Source organism: Apodemus sylvaticus, chromosome 15 (genome assembly GCF_947179515.1).
Source record: "Apodemus sylvaticus chromosome 15, mApoSyl1.1, whole genome shotgun sequence".
NCBI lineage: Eukaryota > Metazoa > Chordata > Mammalia > Rodentia > Muridae > Apodemus > Apodemus sylvaticus.
In genome coordinates, this window is record NC_067486.1 from 39,669,933 (window position 1) to 39,692,693 (window position 22,761).

The 22,761-nt window shown below is 41.7% G+C and overlaps 1 protein-coding gene across 1 annotated transcript in view; it reads left to right on the top strand.

Annotated features, from left to right (window-relative positions):
• The window catches only part of Crybg3 (crystallin beta-gamma domain containing 3), a 102,219-nt gene that overhangs the window by 14,347 nt on the left and 65,111 nt on the right, over window positions 1-22,761 (top strand). Inside the window, exons 2-3 of the mRNA XM_052159171.1 lie at window positions 5,877-5,943; window positions 18,030-18,460. Coding sequence (XP_052015131.1) covers window positions 5,877-5,943; window positions 18,030-18,460 — 498 coding nt within the window. The remainder of the gene's footprint in view (window positions 1-5,876; window positions 5,944-18,029; window positions 18,461-22,761) is intronic.

The window sequence follows — 22,761 nt, forward strand, 5'->3', positions numbered from 1 at the left end:
CCCTGTGCCATAGTCTATAATGTGGGCTGCCGTGAGATTTCTCGCTTGCAGGTCCCACTCTGTCGTCGGGATATTCTGTGTGCTCATCTCAGTAGCCGCTACTTGCTGAGATGGAAGTGCAGTGTTTGGAATAGGTATTCTCTGTGGATTTTCTCATTAGTATTTAATCTATATGTCTACAGTGACGTCATCTGAATAGTGTTATGTTGTGGTCCTCCCTGACCAGATTTCCCTCATCCCTGTATTACCAGCAGGCATTGGTTTCTGCTGAATCCCGATAGGAGTTCAGTTCATTGTTCGAGAATGTGGTGTCAGAGGGTGACCTCAGCTGACCACCAGGGAATGGTGCCGACTGCTACAGTGTAGCTTCCTCTGCCTACTTGAGTTGGCATACTTGACAATCAAATGTTTGTTTGTTTTAAAAACCCAGTCCCCTGAGCGATTCTGTTATATGTGCAAAATACTTGAGGAAGACAAAGATTGTGTCTTTTTGTTTGTTTGTTGTTTGTTTGTTTTCCCCCTTTTCCCTTTACTCCTCACCAGTTTGCACCACAGAGGGTGCCTGAGCATGTGGGTGGCCATGTTGCTCTATGTATGGCGGACTGGTCAGCTGTTGGGCCTAGCTTCGTGTTTCTGATCTGCCAAGGATTCTATTATCTAGCGAGAACTCAGTTAAAAGCAAGAGGATAAGTTATTTTAGATGGTGGGCCAGAACATCATGGAAATTATTCGAGCTTTAGGATGCTAATATGCACTTTGTTTTTCATTGCCCAGGTGTTTATGTCTAGCACAAAGCAAGTAAATACTTAAAAGCCACGTGTTGGAGTTCTGGCTTTCAGAGGCGGTCTCTGTAAGGCTGCTTAGAGATGAGCTTGCCTGCCACACTGACCTCCAGAAGTGTGCTCTTTCGGTTAAGTCAGACAAGGCTATTTAGAGATGACTAGTATTATTTGTGTCTACAATTGTGACTCTGGCCTTTTGGTGCGTTTCTCTTTATAGAGTCCCAACAAATGCAGCTCAACTATACGGTGTAAGGTGGACCGATACCTGTGTGTTGTTAGCAAAGAATCCTTCATCACGTGTCCGTTCACGAGCTTGCTTTAGCAGAACATCCTTTCACCTGTGTCTGCTTCAGCTAAACGTTCCTTCACGTGTTTGCCTCACCATCCAACCGACTTCCCAAAGGACTCTTGATTTCCACTTCAATTATTGTTGTGTGATGTGTGTATTCCTGATAAATAAGAACCTTCCTAGTCATGTAGATACAGTTAAGAAAGACAGTGTAGCTCCTTTTTAAAAGGAAAATTACAAGCTGTTTATAATGACTTTCTTTTTTTTTTTAAAGATTTATTAATTGTATATATTTGAGAACACTGTAGCTGTCTTCAGACACACCAGAAAAGGGGTATTGGAATCCATTACAGATGGTTGTGAGCCACCATGTGGTTGCTGGGATTTGAACTCAGGACCTCTAGAAGAACAGTCAGTGCTCTTAACCGCTGAGCCATCTCTCGAGCCCCTACAATGACTTTCTGCAATTAGTATTTTTTGCCCCAAATTCTCTATGCTCTATTAAGAGATTATGTTATGTCTACACATTTTTTATGCTGTTCTTTGCCCATAATGATTCAGTGTCCAAGTTGGGAAACACGTTTTAAGTACTATCCAAAGCAAAACATGAAAAAATATTCAATTAAAGTTTTTTATTTCATTGAGTACTTTTGCTTTCTGAGATTTCATTTCACACGATTGTGTAACAACATCCATGATTAATTATGGGGGAAAAACATTGAAAACTTTCTGCAGAATCATCTTTCCCTTAACCGGACTCCCTTACATCAAGATGACAGAGATCAGGCAAGGGTTCTCAATGGGTCCTGGTTTCTCGTGGGATATGCAGACACAGTTGCTAACCTGTTGCAGGTTCTTAGCCCTGAACACATATTTGAGTACTTACAGAGGACTTCATACCGTCCCCAGCTGTACAATAGACAGAAAGGATCCATTTACTGAATTTAAAAGTTCAAGTTTGAGTTGAGCAAAGGGACGGACAGGGGTTGCAATAACCTGGCTCCAGTGAGAAGAAATCACACGGGTGAAGCCTAACTCTAAATGGGCAGACGCTGGTTCAGGCACAAGTGTTGCAAACAGACAAACAGAATAGTTTGTTGGCCTGAGAATTTGGCTTGTTCTAGCAGTGACAAATGACTCTATGTGGCAGATGTATCTCAACCAGGTACAGACTTGTGTGTGTCTGTGTGTGACACCCTTCATCTTATTCACCAATGAATATAAAGATTTGTTGGATTTTTTTAAGCAGAAGAATGTCGTGATGACATTAACAATCGCTTTGACCCTCTTGTGGAGAGCTAATCAAAGCTGAGGAGTCGTACAGATATAAGAGATCAATTAAGAAAGACTATGATTATTTGCAAAAGAAGTGTTGAAGCCTTTAATGAGCAATGGTGATTATCACTATCAGGATGTTAACTTACTTTTAAAAGCAGACTGGCAGGGTGACCCAGCTGTGCTCTGAGATGTAGCCCCCTGTCTCTACAGTGTGTTTTTGATGGAGCAGCACCATCTCCAGCCTAAGTACATTGTTAAAATGTGTTCTGGCACTCAGCTAAAATGCAACACAACACATTTTAAAGTCTGCCTTAAAGAAAAGAATCATAGGTTTTAATTTAGGAAGTAAGTTTTAGAGACTAGAAGAAGCATTGAGCTGTGGTTTGGGCTTTATTTTATTGTTAATATACTTTATACTGAATACTGTTGGGTTTTTCAAGTGTGTGTGTATGTGTATATATATATATATACATATGTGTGTGTGTGTGTGTGTGTGTGCAAGTGTGTGGTGTGTATTATGTAACCATTTGCATGTGTCTAATGTCTGTGTGTGTGCCTGTGTGTAGTGTGCATTACATAACTATTTCCAAGTGTGTAGTGTGTATGTATGTGTGTATGTGCCTATGTGTAGGTATGTAGTGTGTATTGTATAACTATTTCCATGTGTGTAATGTATGTATGTTCCCATGTGTATGCACTTGCAGATAATTACAATTCCTTGCAGACTTGCTACTTTAGTTGCAGAAGGACAAAGCTGCATTTTCAGGAGAGCTTTTGTACTAGAAGAACTTTTGCTAGTTTTATTTACAGTTTTACCAAGGAAATATATTTCAGGTATGTCTGACTTGTTGATATGCTAACATGGCTTTGTGATTACTGAGTTCATACTTAAGAAATTCGTATTTGAATTACAAATTTTTAAGTGAAAAAGAAAACCTTTATAACATTTTAAGTAAGTTTTAAATTTTGTGTTGGACCGAGTTCATAGCTAACCCTGGCCACACATGCAGCCCATGCCAGGTAGAGCTGCCTGTTTGAAATGAACGTTAGGTAACTGACGAGTGGCGTATTCAGTTAAGCAGTCACTTTCTGTTTAGTTTCTAGGCGGGCTGTTGAAGATAGAGTCCCATGATTTAGTTGTACAATCAGCACAGTCAGTATTATTCTGAGGTGATCTTTACACTGTGCCAATTTTTACATGGATTTTGCCAGTTTATTTTCTTTGGTTAGAGCTTAAGTAGACTAATCAAACAACAACAAACAAAAACAAATATAAAGAAAACCTTGAGATAAAAGCAACCTTGCAGCAACACGTAAGGTTTTTAAACAATAAAAACAAACACTAAGGAAAGAATCCACTCTCCTTTAAAGCTCGACCACTTACTAATCCTTATTCTATGAAATGTGTATGTGCATCACAGTCCTGTATGCATTATTCTTCCTCATTTTTGACAAGTGTATGCATGTATCTAATGATCTTTGATTATACTCTCAGTCCCCATTACCCTTTCTTATCCCTTGTCCTACATCCATGAATCCCCTTTCTCTTCCTAACTACCAACCACTTCTGCATGTCTCTTTGGAAGAACACGCAGATTAATTACAGTTGGTTAGATGGGCATGGGTGAGAGGTGTCAATATTACCTTTTCTTCCCATAGAATTTTTTATTTGCTTAGCTCATACCTAACATTTGTCTTCTTTTAAAGCGTGCCTACTTTTTCTTCTGACATTTAAAGCATTTAGGGGCACAGCTGTACCTCTCTGTCCCTCTATACTTGCATAGAACCTTGGACTTGGGACGTTGTAATCCAGTATATTGTCGGGATGTTGGTGTGCTTTGCCATACTCTTTTCTTCTGACACTCACTGATGATTCCTTGGGCATTCTCCAGAATAGCACTTGGTTTTACGCATCGAAGAGTCTATGGAGCATAAGTCACTTCTTCCCATCTCATCTGCTCTGGGATTGGTCTTTATCTGATGACCAGAGTTACTGCTGCTTCCTCTTTCCATTGCTGCACCACACAATGATCATGGGTCTATGGTCATGCCTCCTGTCTCAGAACTCTAAAGCCTTCACACTACAGCCAGGACAAAGAAAGATTGCATTCCGAAACAAGTTGAGCCAGTTCTTAACAGAGAGTGGCATTCATTAACCTCTGTTCTCCTCTGCTACAGGATTACCTCTGCCTGTCCCAAGCTGTGTGCACTAGTGTTAAACTAAAAACAAACAAAATTATGTGTCTCCCAAAGTACTGCATTCTTGGACTCCCTGCCTTCAAACCTCCCCAGGCAGGACTTTATGAAGCATGCAGAAGCTATTGTTTGTTTTGTGCTCCAAAATACTTTGTTCGTTCAACAACTGTAATATTTAACAGATTGCATTGTTTAAGACTCTGCACCAGTTTCTCCAACTAGACAGACTTTGTGAGGACCCTGGCTTTCTTGTCTTGATTTGCTAAAAGCCAAGCAGAATCCTTGGTATATGGTAGACAGTCATAATGATTGTCTTAGAGTTTCATTGTTATGAGGAGACACCATGACCACAGCAACTCATTTAATTGGGGGTGGCCTACAGTGTCAGAGGTATACTCCATTATCACCATGGTGGGGAGCGTGACCGCATCCATGCAGACAAGGTGCTGGAGGGGGAGCTGAGACTTCTACGTCTTGATACCCAGGCAACAAGGAGGAGATTGTCTGCTGTGCCAGACGTAGCCTGAGCATATGAGACCTCAGAGTCTGTCCCCACAGTGACACACTTCTTCCAACAAGGCCATGGCTGCCCCCAAAAGGCCACACATCCTAATAGTATCACCCCCTATGGACCAACTATTCACACACGTGGGGACCATGCCTATTTAAGCCACCACAATGATCTTTACTAGGGGTATTCAGTTTGTCAAGAGTTAAGAAAATGTGCAAACATAATAATGTAAGGAACATACACATTTATATTTAACATGTGTATCTGCCTGTTAGCAACAGTCTAGTTTGGGGTGTCATTTCTTGGCGCTTCTGTGAAGTTCCACACAAGACAATTAAAAGTGACTGCCCTAAAATCTGAATCCCTTAGGTGCCCAGATAAACCTGCATCTATTTTTGAGTATTCACAGAATTCACCAGGTGAAACTACATGTTTCTATAATGACTTGCATAGAACTATCACTCAGCATAGGCACTAAATTAATGTCAGGCTGTGGAGAACTGTGATATAAATAATGATAGAGCGCTAGCTAGCACTTTCCGAGGTCAGGTTAGCGATATACCGGTACTCCTTTGTTTGGCTCTGACACTGCTGTGATATGATCATCACTATAAGGCTACGTATAGCGCCATGAGTTCACAGAAGGTTCCGAAGCCTGCACAAGCAGAATTGGATGCGCTTTTCCAGTTTAGATTCAATCATCCTATTCCCAGAACTCTCCGATCATTGTGGATTTCAATTCTTGTCTTATATAGAGAAACTGTACATGTTGAATAATTTCCCTTTAATTTCAAACGGCTCTGTGGCTTTTATTTTTCAGTGTTGAAAATGAGTCCATGAGCGCAAGTCAGAAAAAGGAAAATGCGCTTTCATCAGAAGCAGTAAAGGTATGGTATAAATTAATATTATTTTTAATATTAATTAATTATAATTATTATATGGTGTAACACCCAGAAAAGAGTTTAATTTCTGCATATTCTTCCCTTTATGGTTTTGGTATTCCGCATATTGAAGAGCATGTTCGTTTTTACATTGTTAGGATATCCAACCTCATCCCACACGTACTCCATGAGGACGGAGGACCTTGAGAAGGTTGCATTGACCACAGTGTGAACCTCATTTGAGGCATTTAGATGTTTTTTGCCTTAGTTTTGAAATTTCTAAATGAGAGCATATGAATTTCATAATCTCTTCCTACAGATTTTAAAAGATTATGTTGCATTTTATGGAATGGTATGGAAACCTGATGGTGCTTTGGGGAGGTACCAGTTAATATGTCACTGCTAGATGTCATTGTCGTGTGAGGGATCTGATTGGTTAGCTCATGTATAAGCCTGCTGAGTACGACAGGACACACATCAACCATGCCCACGCTACCTACTGACCTGCACGGTTGTGGTGAGAGGCTGAAATCCTTGAAAATTATAACCTTTGCAGCCTTCCTCAGTGGTTTCCTGGGAGAATGGAATTCTGGGTTGTCTGTCAGGTCATATCACCATAGTCATGGCATTTGGTGTTAGCGGCTTGCTTTCCTTATCTGTGATTAGTGATGGCCAGTCAGTTGGTTCCGTTTGGGTAATCCAGCTTAAATTAACCTGGCCATTAGAAGAATAGAAAGTTAACTGAATTTTCTATTACTGTTGTGGGTACGTTTTTTAGACATGTTCAGTTATATACAATCTGCGAATCATAGCTAAGAAAGCTAAGGTGTGTATTCTTCCTGCTTTCTCAATGAAAGCGCAAATATTTGCTTTATTGAGAGAAATAGGTCAGAATCAGCTGTCTTTTCTGCCCTCACCGGAGTTTGGCTACTGAACTGTGCTCTGTGACTTGTTTTTGTTTTGATTGATTGATTTTTTTTCCTAGACAGGGTCTTACTGTGTAACACCGGCAAGGCCTACGCCTGCTGTGCTCCCTATTCGGGCTTCTGCGCGTTCGAATTGAAGTCTGCATTGCCGTGCCTGGCTCCGCCCTCAGCCTTCCTAGCTTCTCTAGCTGCTTCTCTTCTGCCGACAGCACTCAGTGTGGGCTCTGCAGCTTTCTCTCTTCTTCATCCTGGGAGAGAACCTACACAAGTGTCTCGCTTCTAATGCTGTGGGGGGGGGGGGGCTTTGCCTCTGGGTTCCACAGCTGCTCCTGAGATCTGAGGATTCTTTGACTACCGATTCCTGGCCATGCATCTCCCAACTCTCCACTGCTTCTGCACTGCGGGCCCTCAGCAAACCTTTCTGTTCTCTTGCTTCCCTATCATGGTTGCTGCTTATCGCCCTCCTCAGCCTGCATCTGTCTCTTGCTTAAACTTTCAGTCTGCAGACTTGGGATGAAGTCCGCCTTTCCTTTCCAAGGGTTCGGCCCATCTTCTATCTCCAGAGATTTGTTTGAGAGTCTCAGCTTTGGGCTTCTATAAGTACCTTCGGCAGCAAATGTGGTGATTGGGCCTCTGTGCTGGAGACCTGTCCGTCCTTCGCACCTTGGTCTATTCTTGTGACAGTTTTCTTCCCGGTGCTAATGTTTGCTTAGGTTTGAGTGTTCAGGATTTCATTCTGGGGTCTGGGCAGCTGCATAAATAGCACTTGTAGCCATGACATTATTCATTGTAGACATATTCATGACTATAAATATGGGTGTGCCCAATTAATTCATGATTAAAAGGACACAGGGTACTCTGCTGGAAAATTTTAGCATCTTTCTCCCTTTCTCTCTTCCTTTCCCTTGCATGTCCTCCCTATCCCTCTCCCCTCCTCCTACCCCCTCGAAACTACTGGTATGGTTTCTTCAGCCTATTCACACAGGATTAAAACAAGAGTGTGTATGTGTGTGTGTGTGTGTGTTATAGCATGGTTCCAGGGACACATCTGACTGAGGACAGCATGGGAATGAAGAAAAGATGGACAGAGGGACACACAGAAAATCTAGGAGTAGGAGGACCAGGCTCTCAGATGCAGACTCTGTAGCAACCCAGAAATCAGTGTGCTTATCATGTACAGTTGAATAGAGGAAGGTTATTACATATGGCTGATCAAGGAGATGTGGTTCTAATACACAGTCTGAACAAGGAGGCAGGGTTTATAGTATACAACTGGACCAAAGAGGCAGATATTGCTATCTCAGTTGGAGCAGCCTCCGTAGAGGAGCAGTCTTCCAATCAGAAACAAGGGACAGGTACATGCTAGCTTGTACATTTTCTACACACTGTCAATGTTCCTACTCAGGGCCCATAGGAAGACTTTGCCCTTCTCTTGACTCTGAGCCTGTGGGGTCCTTGATACATCTGTGCTGATTTCAACAGTGCAAGTTCACTCAGGCCTTCACACGCCCAGGGCATCTTTGCCTTCCACATTTATTGGTAAACCCGCGATCAGTCCCATAGCTTGAGAATGCAAACTGTTGAAGAAGATTAGCCGTAGCACTTAGTATACTGCTATTTTGAGAAGTTCCAATCGGAGATTTTCCATTTAGCAAGTGGCCTGAAATATGCTGTTTGTTTTGTTTCTGTTTAGTTTTCTGAAATAGCCACACCACTGCAGTGTGATATCTCTCTCCTCTTTGCATCTTATTAACCTGGATTTTATGCCTTCAATATTAAGGGGAAAATATGAAGGAGCTTCTCTCTGAAGTCTGAAGCACAACAGACTCATAAATAGTTGACATTGTCATATAAATCTTATTTTGTATTTGACATTGAGATATCAAGACATCAGTGATGTTTCCTAAGATGCTGGAGATACAAAAATTTATTTTACTTTTAAACAGTTAGAGCTACAATTTTCTGTTACATTTGGATATCATTAAATTCCTAATTCTTAAAATGTCACTTACGTTGTTTCTCTAAATCCTGCCTTGCTAATGTTGTTTGCTATTTCTAACGCTTGTATGTATTTTTCTTTACTAAAATGTGTATTCCTGTTAATTGGGTTTTTTTTTTTTAATTTTAGCTGGAAAAACTTAACAATTATCTAGTCTACATCATGCCAGTGTCCTGTGGTCTTAATATGTCACTACACTCTTGCCCAAATTTTTTTTTAAGAGAGATAGAAGACATGTCATATGTGGCCTCATCAGTTTCGGAGGCTGTCTGTCCCTTTCTCCCTTTTAAGGATGAACCCTGGAAGGATTGCAGCCCATGTCCTGTGCCAGGGCCTTGGTGGCTCCATGTCTTATGTTCTCTTTCCTATCGTGTCTGCTTCTGACCCTTTGGTGGCTTCTCCCATGTGCCTCAGCTATCCCGACGTGTATACAAAAGTGACAGCAGTCGGCTGTCCAGATCTGAGCACCTCTCCTCTCGGTCTCTCATTTCACTTGACTCAGACATTTTACTCAAAGATTTCACATGGAGCGAGCCTCAAGTCCTTCCAGTTCTTGATGGTTTCTAGTCTGATTCCTGTGTTTCAGACTCGGGAAGCCTGGTGCTGCATCCATGGCTCCTTAGTGAATGCAGGCCTTTCTGTGACAACTTTATACTTCAGGTCACTCAGGACCCATCGCCACTGGCACTCGGTAGCCTTTTGTTCCCTGTTCTCTGTCTGCTTGGCCAACTGAAACACTTCATCTTCCAAGTCTTGTTTTCTTTTTCCGAAAGCTTTTTGGCTTGTCTTTGCCTCAGGCTATTCCTTCTCCCTTTGGCCACTGATTCTCCTCGGGCTAAATAACCTTTCACTGAGATCAGTGGTTCTCAACCTCTGTGGGTTGTGACCCCCTTGGGCTCTCATATCAGATATGCCGCGTAACAGATATTTTCATTACAATTCATAACAGCAGAATTACAGTTATGAAGTAGCAAGGAGGTAATTCTGTGACTGGGGGTTACTACAACGTGAGGAACTGTCTTAAAGGGTCGCAGCGTTAGGAAGGCTGAGAAGCACTAGATGGTGAGACTGCCCACCTTCCTCAGCGTCAGTCATCCAACACGACGCCTTGCCGTCCTTGCCATGAATTTCTCACTGTCGGTCTTTGCCTAATTGTTCTTCCCCAAGAGCCTCAGACTTGATTATTAACACGCCTGGCTTTTTTCTGTGCATGTCCTTTTGAAATCTCAGATTCTGTCTGTCCAAAAATCCCAGTATGTCCTGGAATGTACTATTCTTTCTTTGTGTGGTTTTATTTGGCATGTGGGCTGGGAAGTGGGGAGAATTTTCTGATTTGGACTTGGATGCAAACAACATTAAAGGTAGCTACCAATGTTAGAAGTACGGGAGGATCTGTGTAGCATATAAGTGAGTGTGTGTGTGTGTGTGTGTGTGCATATGTGTGCCCTGGTCCATGTATGGTAATTAGAGGATAACTTCTTGCAGGAGTTACTTCTCTCTTTTCGCCATGTGGGCTCTGGAGATGGAATTAGGGTCCTGAGATCTGTTGGCAAGTGTCTCTTCCAGCTGAGCCATTTTGGTGAGCCTATACCGTGAATATATCCATTTACGCATATGTCCATATGTCTGTGGCCCTTTCCTCCTGGCTGAAATGGTTGTCAAATTTAAGTGTATTTTATGTCTCCTTAGTAAGAGAGACTCGCTCCCTAAAATAAGTTTGTGAAACATTGCTGCCTTAATAAAACTTTACTATCTTTTATTTTCCCAGACACTCTGACAATAGAGCATATCATTTTAATTTAATATAAAAAAATAGCAAAACATTCATTTGCAAGCATGAGAACACTTTCCCCCCCCCTCAACTCTAACCATCTCTGTGCTCCCTGAGTAAACAGATTAACAGCAGAGCTCACTGTTGATGGTGGGGTGAACCCCCCTACCCCCTTACTCCCCCCACCCCGAGCCTCGCAGTTCTCCTTGTCAATGCCAACTGTAACACCTCCTTGGAGCAGTTCTAAAATGACATGTGTGAGAATGGAAAGAACATCGTCTCTGGAACCAAACATCTGGGCTCAGGTCCCACATCTCCCCTAATGTGGTTTTGTAACCTTGGAAAATGTTCTCAGCCACTCTGGGCCTTGGCTTCCTGATCTGTTGTAGGCTGGCTGGTCCTTGTTTCATAGAGGCATTTTAGAGCTGGCTGAGATGCTGTCTCAAGCACCGTGCCATGCTGGTCACAAGAGATACTTGGGAAAATGTTCACTCTCTTGCAATCAAGTGTGGCTTAAACTCTCATGTAACTCTGTGAGGGCTGGTGGTGTATCCTGCGTGAATGGTGTAGAAATGGCTGTCTGAAGCACTGATGCTGCTCGACTTTGAGAATTAATGCATTCAGGAAGGTATGCTGTAAGGAAGGAGTCAGAGTTCTCATCTCCTCACTGCTTTGTGAAGAGACAGTGCCAGGTGCCTGAGCAGAGAATGCCCTGTTGTCTCCTTGCTCTCCTGATGAACACAGCGATGGCAGAAGCCTAAGCCTTTTGACTTGGCCACGCTGGTCTGGGGCCTTAGGATCTCTTGAGTTCCTGGATGCTGGGTGTGTTGTAAGGTATCTGGTTAGACTTGCAAGAGGCCCAACCTGTTATAGATCTAGAAGGTTGCTACATTGTTATGGAGAATTTTTAGTCTCAAGTATGTGTATACTCTAGATAAATATGAGTACCTTTGTTCCATGGGCATTGAACATTAATTCTAGAACATTAAACTCTTCTCAAACTGGAGAAATCTATACTATAATAGGAAGCAATAGCTTTTTCCCATATTCTGTTCTTCATTTCTCTCCTTTTATTGGCTATTCCATAATGCACCATTGTGCTATAGCCTAATGTATAATCCTGAATTTGGGTTTATATATACAACTCTCTGATATTTTCATCCCCACTGGTATTAGGTATCAGCAATAATATGATCAGGGACTAGGAGATGGCTCAGTTGTGTTAGCATCTCCAGCCCTCACAACAAGCTGATCATGGTAAAGTATATAGCTGTAACCCCAGCACTATGGGAATCAGCGATGAGCATCGCTAGTACTTGCTATCTGCCTTCCTGTCTTCATGTGCAGTGAGAAATCTTGTCTGAACTGGGGATAAAGTGGAGGGAAATAGAGCAGGATAGCCGATGCTCTCCTCTGGCTGTAGCATGCACATGCAACAACATGTTTATATACACATGAATATAAACAACATTATACATCCCCAAGAAGAAATGGTGTTTCCAAAAGGAAGCTAAATTTCCTTTATTTCATCCTAGCATTTTTTTAAAAAATTTTATTATTGTTGGAATGATTAATTGATTGATGGATGAAGGAATGGATGGATTGAGATAAGGTCTCTAGGCACACCACTGACTGCCCTTGAACTCATGAGACTCACCTGCCTCTGCTTTCTGCCTTTAATGCTTCTTTGTGTGTTTATATTCAGTATCTTTTATGTTGAGATTTAACATCTATGAGATTTGTATAATTTTTGTCTGAAATGGGGAACAACAGAGACAAAAGGCAAGCAGGCTGACTAGACTACGCCATTACAGGGGAGCAGGCCTACAGGCTTTATATAACTTTAGCCCCGCAGGAGGGTGTTGTAGTGCAGAGAAAATGGAAGAGCGAGGTTACAGAATGGTCAAGTTCATTCAGAGGTGTTCCAAGGAAGCATCCAAAAGATGGAGAGAAGGGTGGACAGCCTGATGTGCAGGCTCATGTCAGGAGTGAGAATTGAGAACATTTGGGGATCGACTGATTGATAACATTGATGGAAAACGGGGTCTCATTGGGAGTGCATGAAAGCACTGTGCATCCAGGCTGGAATGGGAGGAAAGCGCTCTGTAGGAGATGGCGATCTGGAGGGGTATGGAGAGAACAGCCAGAGAAGGAGGAGGACCGCAGAATCAGAATGACTTTACAGAAACCAAACGTCAGAGTCTGTCTCTCTCTTCAGATGTATATAATCTCAGCACAGAGCAAAAAGAGTCATTAAGTCAGCCAGTGAGACCGTGTCTTTTAAGAAGTGTGGTCAGAGCCCGACTGGAGAACAAGTCAGCTGCGGGGACATAGGCAGTGATTATGGTAGGGAAAGGAAGAAAGGATATCAGAATTAGTGATGCCTTCTTAAGGAAGTTGGTGCTGAAGAGAGGAGGGAACCTGGCTGTGTCTGGCCTAGACTTTTGCATGGTAGAGGCTTACTGAGGGGCAAATGGGTAGCTGGCATCCCCAAGGAGGTATTAAGGATGATGAGCTGGTGCCCACTGGAGGAATACCTGTGGGAAAGTATAGTCTTTTTCTCCTCCTTGAATGGAGAGCCAGAGAAAGAAGTAGGCCAGAAGCTGATGCTGTCATTCAGGTAGAGGAGAGGTTAAGTTCAGACTATGAGGGAATACAGTCAGGTCCTCTATTGAGTGTGACTGGGTATTGAATGCTTGGTCTAAGGACTGGGAAAAAGGTTCAATAGACTCCCCGATGAAGTCCTGCCTAATTTTAAACCAAGATTCATTTGCCAGTGTGGAAAAAAATAAACTGCATTTCTCACGGTCTGGATGACTGGAGATCAATAGAAAATAACCAAGGGTCAAGAAAGAGTAGAAAATAACCAAGGGTTAGGAAAGCTTCTGCGAGCAGTGGCTGTACCTGAAAGTTAGGTGAAAAAGATGCAAATTTGTGGGTACTGATAGAAAAGAAAGATTGAAGTAAGGAATCCGTGACAAGGGCGGAGGAGTGGAATGAAGGGCATATCTCTGTCCGTGGGGGAAGACTTGCAAAGATACAAAGGCACCACAGTACACACTTGTGGTTGCCTGGGATTAACAGTCAGAGTTTGGGTCATGGACGTATAGACAGGGCCAGGGCGGTGGAGCAGGACTGTGATCCCTGGAGTTGAGCCAGGAAAGGAACTGGCTAGAGTGTGCTGAAAGGCCGCCCTGGTTATGGACGAAGCAGGCAGGAACTGTGTGGGCGGGAGGACCAGATAGAGTCCTGTAGGAAGAGGACCCGGACCTCCTCTTTGCCACTTGGTATCTTCATTTGGCAAAGGTCCGGACATCCTCAAAATGCTGCTGCTTAGTCTATTGGTACCGCCCTCCTAACCCCCAACCTGCTGCAGGCTGATGTAAAGGAAGACAAAGCTCATTCAACTTATTAAAAATTCTTGTATCCCTCGGATGCGGGTTCCACATCAGCAGAAATATGAGTATATTTTTTCTCAGCCAGATCTGAACACCTGTGGTAGTGTCTTGGCGTGTCTTGTTCATTATGTTTTAATGAATGAATACTGACGTTGACCTCCTCCTGACCGCTGTTTTGCTCACCCGGTTAGTCTGTTGCTGATTTGGGAGTGCATTCTCCAGAAACATGTTTCCAAGTTGTTTTTGTTCAGAGAGCCCAAATCCCAACTCCCTCAAGCCTTTTTTTGTTCCTTATCTCCCCTCTCTTGCTTATAAAATTCTCCATGTAGAGAACTGTTCAGGCTTTAGCCCTGTCCTCTACTCTGAGCCCAGTGTTCCTCCTTCTCTCTAAGACTAATACTTTCCCTCTGTTGGGACTCTCAGGAATTGCTCTTTTCCCATCGCATTTCTGTCCTCTAGAGTACTCTTCCCTTTCCCACAAGACAATAGCTGTCTCATACGTCAGGAACAAAAGGCCAGTTCTGTCTTGGAACTTAAAATACCATTTGTCATTCTTCCTGGTCTAAAGTCTCTCAGCGATTTCCCTTCTCTGTTTCTTTGCATCTCACTCACTGTGTAACACCTTGGGTCTAGGATGGTCTCTTGACCTTCTGAACTTCTGAGCACTTACAGATGTTTCTCTTGCACACTGAATGGCTTTCATAGTTCACTCACTGTCTATTTTTCAACAAACAAAAATCTGGGTACCTCTTTTCGTCAGATACGTTTCAGTGTACTGAATGCCAACATGAGCAAAAAAGGGAGCTTTCTACGTTTGTGAGTTTTATTTTCTGAAGGGAGGGAAGGAGGAAGGGAGGGAGGGGGAGGGAGAGGGTGGGGGCGGGGAGAAAGAGAGATTCACTAGTGACCAGATGGGTTGAGATAGAGAAAAGAATGAGATAGGTTAGGAATTCAGGACTTTGCTAATTAATTTAGACAGTGATGCTAAGACCTGGAGAAGAGTTCTGAAGGAGTTGAAGGGTGAGTTACGAATAGCTGAGGGAAGATGTAAGGAAGAGTAAATTAGGATTCCCAGCACATCTGTGAGTTACTTTGTTCCTTGTCTGGAGACCAGGATCCTGGAGGGAACGACTTGTTCTGGCTTTTGGTGTTCTCCATAGAGTTCCTGGATTTCTTCCTTTCTCATGAACAGTAGTTTTGTACAGGCTTTGGTGCTCTGTCATTGGTCCCTTTTCCTTGTGTCCTTTGTCTTCTGCCATACCCATTTTGTGGCACACATCATTCATACTTCCCATGTTAGACCTTGGATCTGGCAAGCTGAAATGTTATTTTTACACAAGGAATCTCTATCCCTCCATCCTCAAGTTAAGCAGGCCCTCCGTCTTCTAGACACCCCTCCTAGTGGTAAGCATCAAACTCAACTATCAGTTCCCTGAAGACCATAGCTAAGTGAGTCTTAACCAGTATAAATAATGCTCTCTGCCTTTTCCTTGTATTGCATGTAAGAAAGTATATGCAAATGGATGAACCTAAAGATCACAAAACATCACAACCTACTATGTAAAAATAAATTCTCAACCCATGCCTTCCTCATTGCGTTTTCATTTTATATGCAGAATAACTGTGTCTTTGTTCGTGAGTGGAATTAATGTTTGTTAGTGTTTGCCTGACTCTGAGTGCTTTTAATCTACTGACTCCGTAGAACAATGGTAAACAGGCCTATTGGCAGAAGGAAGTGGGCCCCACCTAATGAGAGCCTGTGGTTGGACTAACTTCATTGTTTTCCAGGCCCAGGGCAAAGAACAGCTGCTTTAGATCAGGCTTGACATTTTAATATAGAAATGCAGATTTCATTGTAGGTGTTTCAGTTGAATGTTGGAGCTTGTTCACATTTGTTTCTAAATTTAGAAGCTTTCTTCTTGTTGAGAATCTCCTAATTACTAAGGGAAAAAAAATTGTCAGAAGACTATGAGGATAAAATTAAGCAACTGAGACATTTTGGAGAAACTTTAAAAACAGCGTCATTTGCTAAACTTGCACTGCAGAAATCATGGAAGCTGAACATTGAAAACAGAGAGAAGCAAGCGCGGATTCTTTTGTGACTCTCCAGCATTTCAGTACCATTCATGTTGTACTCAAGGTGGCTCACGGTTCACCCTGGCCAAGTAGCCTTGGGAAAGGAGTAGCATTCACTCAGACTGGTTTCAGCAGAGTGAATCACAGACTCGCTTGCAAAGCCTGCCCTTTTTGATGCAGGGAGGAATCGCCTGCCCACAAGTTAGAACAAATTAAGTGGGGTAGTCAATAGACAACAATGATACATGTGCAAACTAGCATGTCTTCTGTCAAACTCTAAGGCAGTTGAGAAGAGGACTCCACTGACTTAACAGAGGGCTGGGGGGTGGCTTGGAGGGGGTAGTGTGATAGTGGGGGCTGTATTGGTGAACTGGGCAGGTAGCAGAGATGGAAGTTAAGTGAGATCAAAGCAGATGAACCCCATAGACGGTAAGCCTTCTGGAGATTAAAAGGCTGGTGTATTCCCACAATAGAGGCTTACAAGGTATGTAAGTCCTATCAGGATATAAGAATAGAAAAATGCTGTTACCAAAAAAGAAGAAAATAAATAAAACTTTCTTCTAATGTGGCCACCAGCTTAAAATATTCACTTAAAATCATTTTACGCCATCATGTTCTTAACATTATTTTCAGTGTGTTCCTTATACTATATTCGATAAGTGGTTAGTGGAATTTCCTTCTAAGCTGTTTGTGAAACAAGGACCAAGGTGAACAACTGACAAGTAATTACGATGGCTTTGCTCTCTTGAAGATCGACTTCTTACAAAACTTTGTCATGTGAGCTTACAGTGCCCTAGGGTGGTTTTACCTTGATGTTCTGATCTTTCCCTGACTCACAGTTGTGTTTTTCTTTATGAGGACTCTTGAGCGTGGTGAGTGACAGACAATTTTGAGTGTGCATTCCATTTCCAAGTATGCAGCTATGTGAGCAGGCATGTTTGGGAGGCAGGGTGAATTGGCACATTTGCTTGAAGCTTTTTGGAATCCTGGAAGAGTGAGGTGAAATGCTGACACGTTCTCTGCTTTCCTGGTTTGCTCTTAGCTTGAGTGGTTCATATGAATGTGAGTATGATTTACGGACAGTTGAATTCTGCCAAGGTAAAATGCACCTCGGAACATGTTGAGTGTCTTTAAAGAAGGGCCAGGGTACTACTTATTTTTTATGTCATTCCCTGTCAGGACTTAATGTTTCAGGGGGCCTTTACGTCGAATAGTACAGCATGTTCCTGTCTTTCTTGACTGTGTTGAGCAATTTTATGTAATACAGTAGCAAGCATAACCATGGGTACAATGGTTAATACATGTAATAGTAATATGTTAATACATGTAATAACCATGTTAATACAATGCTGAAATGATAAAGGCAGTGTGGGCTTATTTGTCTAATATACTAGGGGTTGGAAGAAATACCTATAGAGTAATAGCTCTATAATGGTACTGTCCTATATCTCCATTCTTGATCTTCTCAGTTTGGCATATTAATTAGTTTCCGGTTAAGTAAGCCCCTTAAAAGCTAATACCTTACTACACACACACACACACACACACACACACACACACAAAGAGAGAGAGAGAGAGAGAGAGACAGAGACAGAGACAGAGAAATAGACATCACATAGTCAACTTTTAGGTTCCCTTCAGAGGGTTTGCTTCCTCCCACAAGGATGACCTACTTACAACCTCTCTGTCACCTCTTGCAAATCTAGACCATTTACTCTTGCTTGGAGTGGGGCAGGTCTCCCTTTGTGAAGTTAATGTACAGCTTTGTTTAAGCTGTGCAGACTACTATCAAAGTAGGTTGTAATCGAGCAAAGAACTAGAACCCCAGGGTCTGGTTGCCTGACCCTTGCTTCTGCCATGCCCTAGCTGTCTAGTCAGCCTGTGTTCGTTTGTAAATGATGATGTTCATGTATTTGGTCCAGATTGCCCAAGGGGAGGACAGAAGGAACCAGGATGAGAAGCCAGCCATTCTTCCCGCAGTGGATGATCTCCCAAAGCCAAAGGACCTTCCAGATTCCACGTCAGATGCCAAAACAGGAGAAAGCGATCGGCAGCCCAAAGAAAGCTTTTTTCAGTTTCTTGGGAACTTATTCAATATCTCAGGAAAGTCATCTCTTGGAGAGGTTAAGCAATCTTCTTTCAAAGATGACCAGGATAAACCGGAGAAAGACCCACAGACTCCCAGCATTCCTCCTGAGGAGGGGAGCCAAAGGGAGGAGGAGATTGCCAGCTGCCTCAGGAGGACTCAGGCACTTCCTGTGGACCAACCAGAGTCCAACTCCTCGGAACTCTCCGATACCTTTTCTTTGGATACAACACAAGATAGTGAACAGGAAACCACTGATATGCTGAAGTAAGTTTGGAAGTTACTTGGAAAACAACAAACCAAACTCCTATGATTTTGGACTTAGCTTTGTGAGCCTAGGTGGTAAACCTCATTAACTGAAGGACTTGGAAAAGGTATTCTGTAATATTTTCCACTGCCAAAGCCTAACTTCCTTTTCCCTTCCCCTCCCCTCCCCCTTCCCCTTTCCTCTCCTTCCCCCTCCTCTCTCCTCCTCCTCCTCCTCCTCCTCCTCCTCCTCCTCCTCCTCCTTCTTTTGGTAGAATCCACTTAAAGGAGTTAAAAACAAATCAATACATCGGCTTTGTCCAGAAACTAGGTTTATGACCCTCTTGCACAGCTCTAGTAAAGTGAAGGCTCGTGTGAACTTAAGGAGTCTTTCAACACTCCTTTGTCTTCCTTTGATTAAAGAGCAGGTATAAGCTTGTTTTTTCTTATACTCAAGTACACTAGCCAGATGATTTTCCATCCCCTATTGTGTTTAAGTATCTTAGACTTTTCCTTCCCTTCTTGATTAAGAATCTCCTTGGTTGGGTGGAGAAATGCTTTAAGCATCTATCCAGTTAAACAGAGGGCCTTCACCGGGACAGTCCTTGTGTCTTCATGTTGGTTCATTTGTTACCATTTCTAAGTTTTTCACAATTCACAGTCATCATGAAAAGCTGTTCTATCACATAGCTCCTTTCAAAGAAACAGCTTTGTTAGTTGTATTGATTTCCTTTAAGTAAAACAGTTAAAGCCTTCCCTATCATGAGAGACTATGTTTAACTATGTGCTTTGAAAGGAAATAAATATTGCTTGAAAAGTAGCTTAGTCATGTTTTCCCAAAGTCAGATACATTTTTTTAAAAGGCTAATTGTTACTTGAAGGCTGCTATAGTAGAATTTTTTTTTTTTGATAAATTTTTGGCTGAGGAAGCAGATGGATTAAATTTATCCAGACTGTAGCACAGCATTGCAAGGCTGAATAAACAATCATACGATGTAGTAATGTGCCAGCCTTTGTAAATACTTGTAATGTCTTAGTATCTTACTTTATCCCTATTATTTTGGAGATGATATACTGTTGAATATCGTAAGTTGTAGATTACATGTATAATTATGTGATGAAGTACTCCTTTCTCTGTTCAGCTTGTGAAAGATAAACCTTCTAGCTTTTTTGTTTTTTGGGGATTTTTTTTTTTTGCTTTTTTTGTTGCTGTTGTTTTTTGTTTTTTGTTTTTGTTTTTCTTTTCTTTTCTTTTCTTTTTCTTCTTTTTTTTTTTTGGAGACAGACTCTCTCTATTATGTAGCCCTGGCTGTTCTGGAACTCGCCAAGTAGACCAGGCTGGCCTCAAACACAGAGTTAGACCTGGCTCTGATTCCCAAGTGCTGTGAGTGTTTGCCACTGTGTCCAGCTAAAGTCACATGGCTTTTCCCCCCAGCAGATTTACTTTATTTAAAAATGAAAAAATGGGACCTTTTTGGATTTTTATCATTACTCAGCTGTGGTGACACAGCTGTAACCTATGAAACAACTGTACAGAAAGCAGAGAGCGTTGGCTGACTGACCTCTCACGGAGTATAGATGCCCAGAAGAACTGAAGCAACTAATTATAATGCAGAAAGCTGTGCTTGCGGCTTTGATGTCTGATGCTTTAAACATAGCGATTGCTTGATACAATGAGTACACCCTAGAGTTACAGATATGTAGTATTTCCATCCAGAGTGCTACAGAAGATTATCTGGCTAGAATTTTTAGCTTGAGGCATTGAAGTTATCATAGTTGAAATTAGGCAGAAAGTCCTTAAAATAGAAAGGTATAGCAGGGATTTCCTGGATTCATACTCCAGAGTCACCCAAGACATTGCTATGGTAAGTTTGTGATTATTCTGTAGGATAAAATGCTTTGATATCTGGGTAGACAGAGCTGATTCTAAGATCTCCACGTTTGCGGTCTACAGGACTCTTATCTATCATTTACCCTTTGGCATTATGTACATTTCTTTGGTTGCCCATTTCTTCAAATTTTGGGTCATATTTTGGGGGAAAAAGTTGTAGTTAATTACTTATACTAAAATTTATATATGCTGATAAGGGACTTGCCAGTAATGCTAGCCTTGTCTGCTTCTCTCTCTCTCTCTCTCTCTCTCTCTCTCTCTCTCTCTCTCTCTCTCTCTTTTATTTTAAGTGTATGATTTTTTGCCTGCTGGTCTGTCTATGCACTGTGCCTCCCTAGTGCCTGTAGAGTTTAGAAGAGGAGGAAGGGGATTGGATACCTTGGAACCAGAATAAGAATGGTTGTGAGCTGCCACATTGGGGCTGGGAATTGGATGAGGGTCCCCTCTCTGCAAGAGCAACAAGTGGTCTTAATCACTGAGCCATGACTCCAGCCTTTACTTGTGTCTTCTTAAATAATCCTTACAAAGGCTGCTTTATCCAGAGTCAGACTTTGTTTAATAACTCTTTCACCTAGTCTGAAATTCATGCTGTAGCTAAAGTCACCACTGCTTTTCTCTCTGCATCTAGTTTGGTAAGTTTATGATAAACAGTAAAATAAATGAATGGAACAGACATTTTCTTATCTACACTTAAAGGCTTGGTAAAATTTTAGGAACCAGAATTTATATGAGGTGAAATAAACTAGTTCAGCTAAAATTTAAGATGTAAGAGACATAAAATTTAAGATGTATGCTGAAGTTTTATATATGCTGTAGGAGAGGTACTTAACTTTATCACTGAGATAAATCTAGCTTTCTTAACATTGCTTTCAGAGTAAAGAGGAACTGTTTTTTTTTTTTAAGGTATTGGAATACTAGCTAGATTTTTTCCACTTTTCATATGGATTCTATAGTAATGTTTTAGATTGTCTGAAAAAGGTCACCTAAAACATATAACCAATATTTCTACTGTTTATTTTCATATTCAGGGTCCTACATTTTAATGTAGAGATCTGAATTTAAGCACTTTAGTATCACCCTTACGAAAGAATCAAGACGAGGCTGGATAGATAGATGGATCAGCGGTTAAGAGTTCCCACTGCTCTTCCAGAGGTCCTGAGTTCAATCCCCAGCAGCCACATGGTGGCTCACAACCATCTGTAATAGGATCTGATGCCCTCTTCTGGTGTGTCTGAAGAAAGAAATGGTGTACTCATATACATAAAATAACTAAATAAATCTTTAAAAAGGAGGGCTGGAGAAATGACTCTGTTTAAGACCATTTGTTGCTCTTGAAGACTTAAGTTCAGTTCCCAGCACCCAGGTTAGGTGACTCATAACCACCTGTAATTCCAGTTCCAGAGGATTTGATGTCATCCTTTGATGACCATAGACAATTACATTCATGTGGCACATATATTTAGACACACATACATATATACAAAGTAAGTAAATCATAAGTAAGACAGTCTGAAATAGATTTCTTAACATTAGAGTAATTATTAGGCATGCATTAATGCATGCATGGCATTACATAGATGCTATTGTATAGATCTTTTATAAAGTATTGAAATATCAAAGATGATGATGGCATACTGTGCCCCATCAGATAATTAATAAAATAGTGGGTAAGAAACTTCTTAGCTCTTTATATCTTAATGTGGTAAATATTGTGGTCGGTGTATTTGAAGATCAGAGACTAAATACTCGTCTTAGTAGAGGGGACAGTTTTGTGGTGGAGATAATCTGAGATTAATTCTTGTGGTTTTAGGATAAAGGCCACTTTACCCTTGATGATAAAATTAAGAAACTAGGAATGGGTGCTCATTTATAGAGGGCTACACAGCAGCCTGGCTTATCTGTGAGCTTTTGGAGGTCGATTCTTTGTGGCCAGTTGAATGGGGAGAGCATCACAAACTTCCTGCTGCAGTTAGTTCTCCGGTCCTTCTAGAACTCCAGCATGATGTCTGCTTTTGACAGTACTTATGTGCTTATGAGCTGAATATTTAAAATGCTTAATAGGAGAGAAAATTGCTAAGAATTCTGCCATTGCTTGGGTTAATGTATATTCAGTGTTAACTATGGGTTGCACATCTTACCAGAGTTTTTCTTTAAAAGTTTTTCAATTTCCACATAAAAAGTAGCCATTCAAATTCACGTGTAATATTAAAGGAGTAGATGATTGCTCTGGAACTCTGTGTGATGGAGAAATCACACTGATGTGTGAGTTTAATGGTACTAATATGGAGCCCAGCTGGTGTCCTCTGGTAGAGGGGGGTGTTTGGGGCGTTCAAACAAGAACCTAAGTCTTGGTTTGTTATTCCATGGTCTTTCTGTTATTCACAATTAGAAATATGGCGTGAGGTAAGGAGGAACAGTTTCAAGGAGCTTA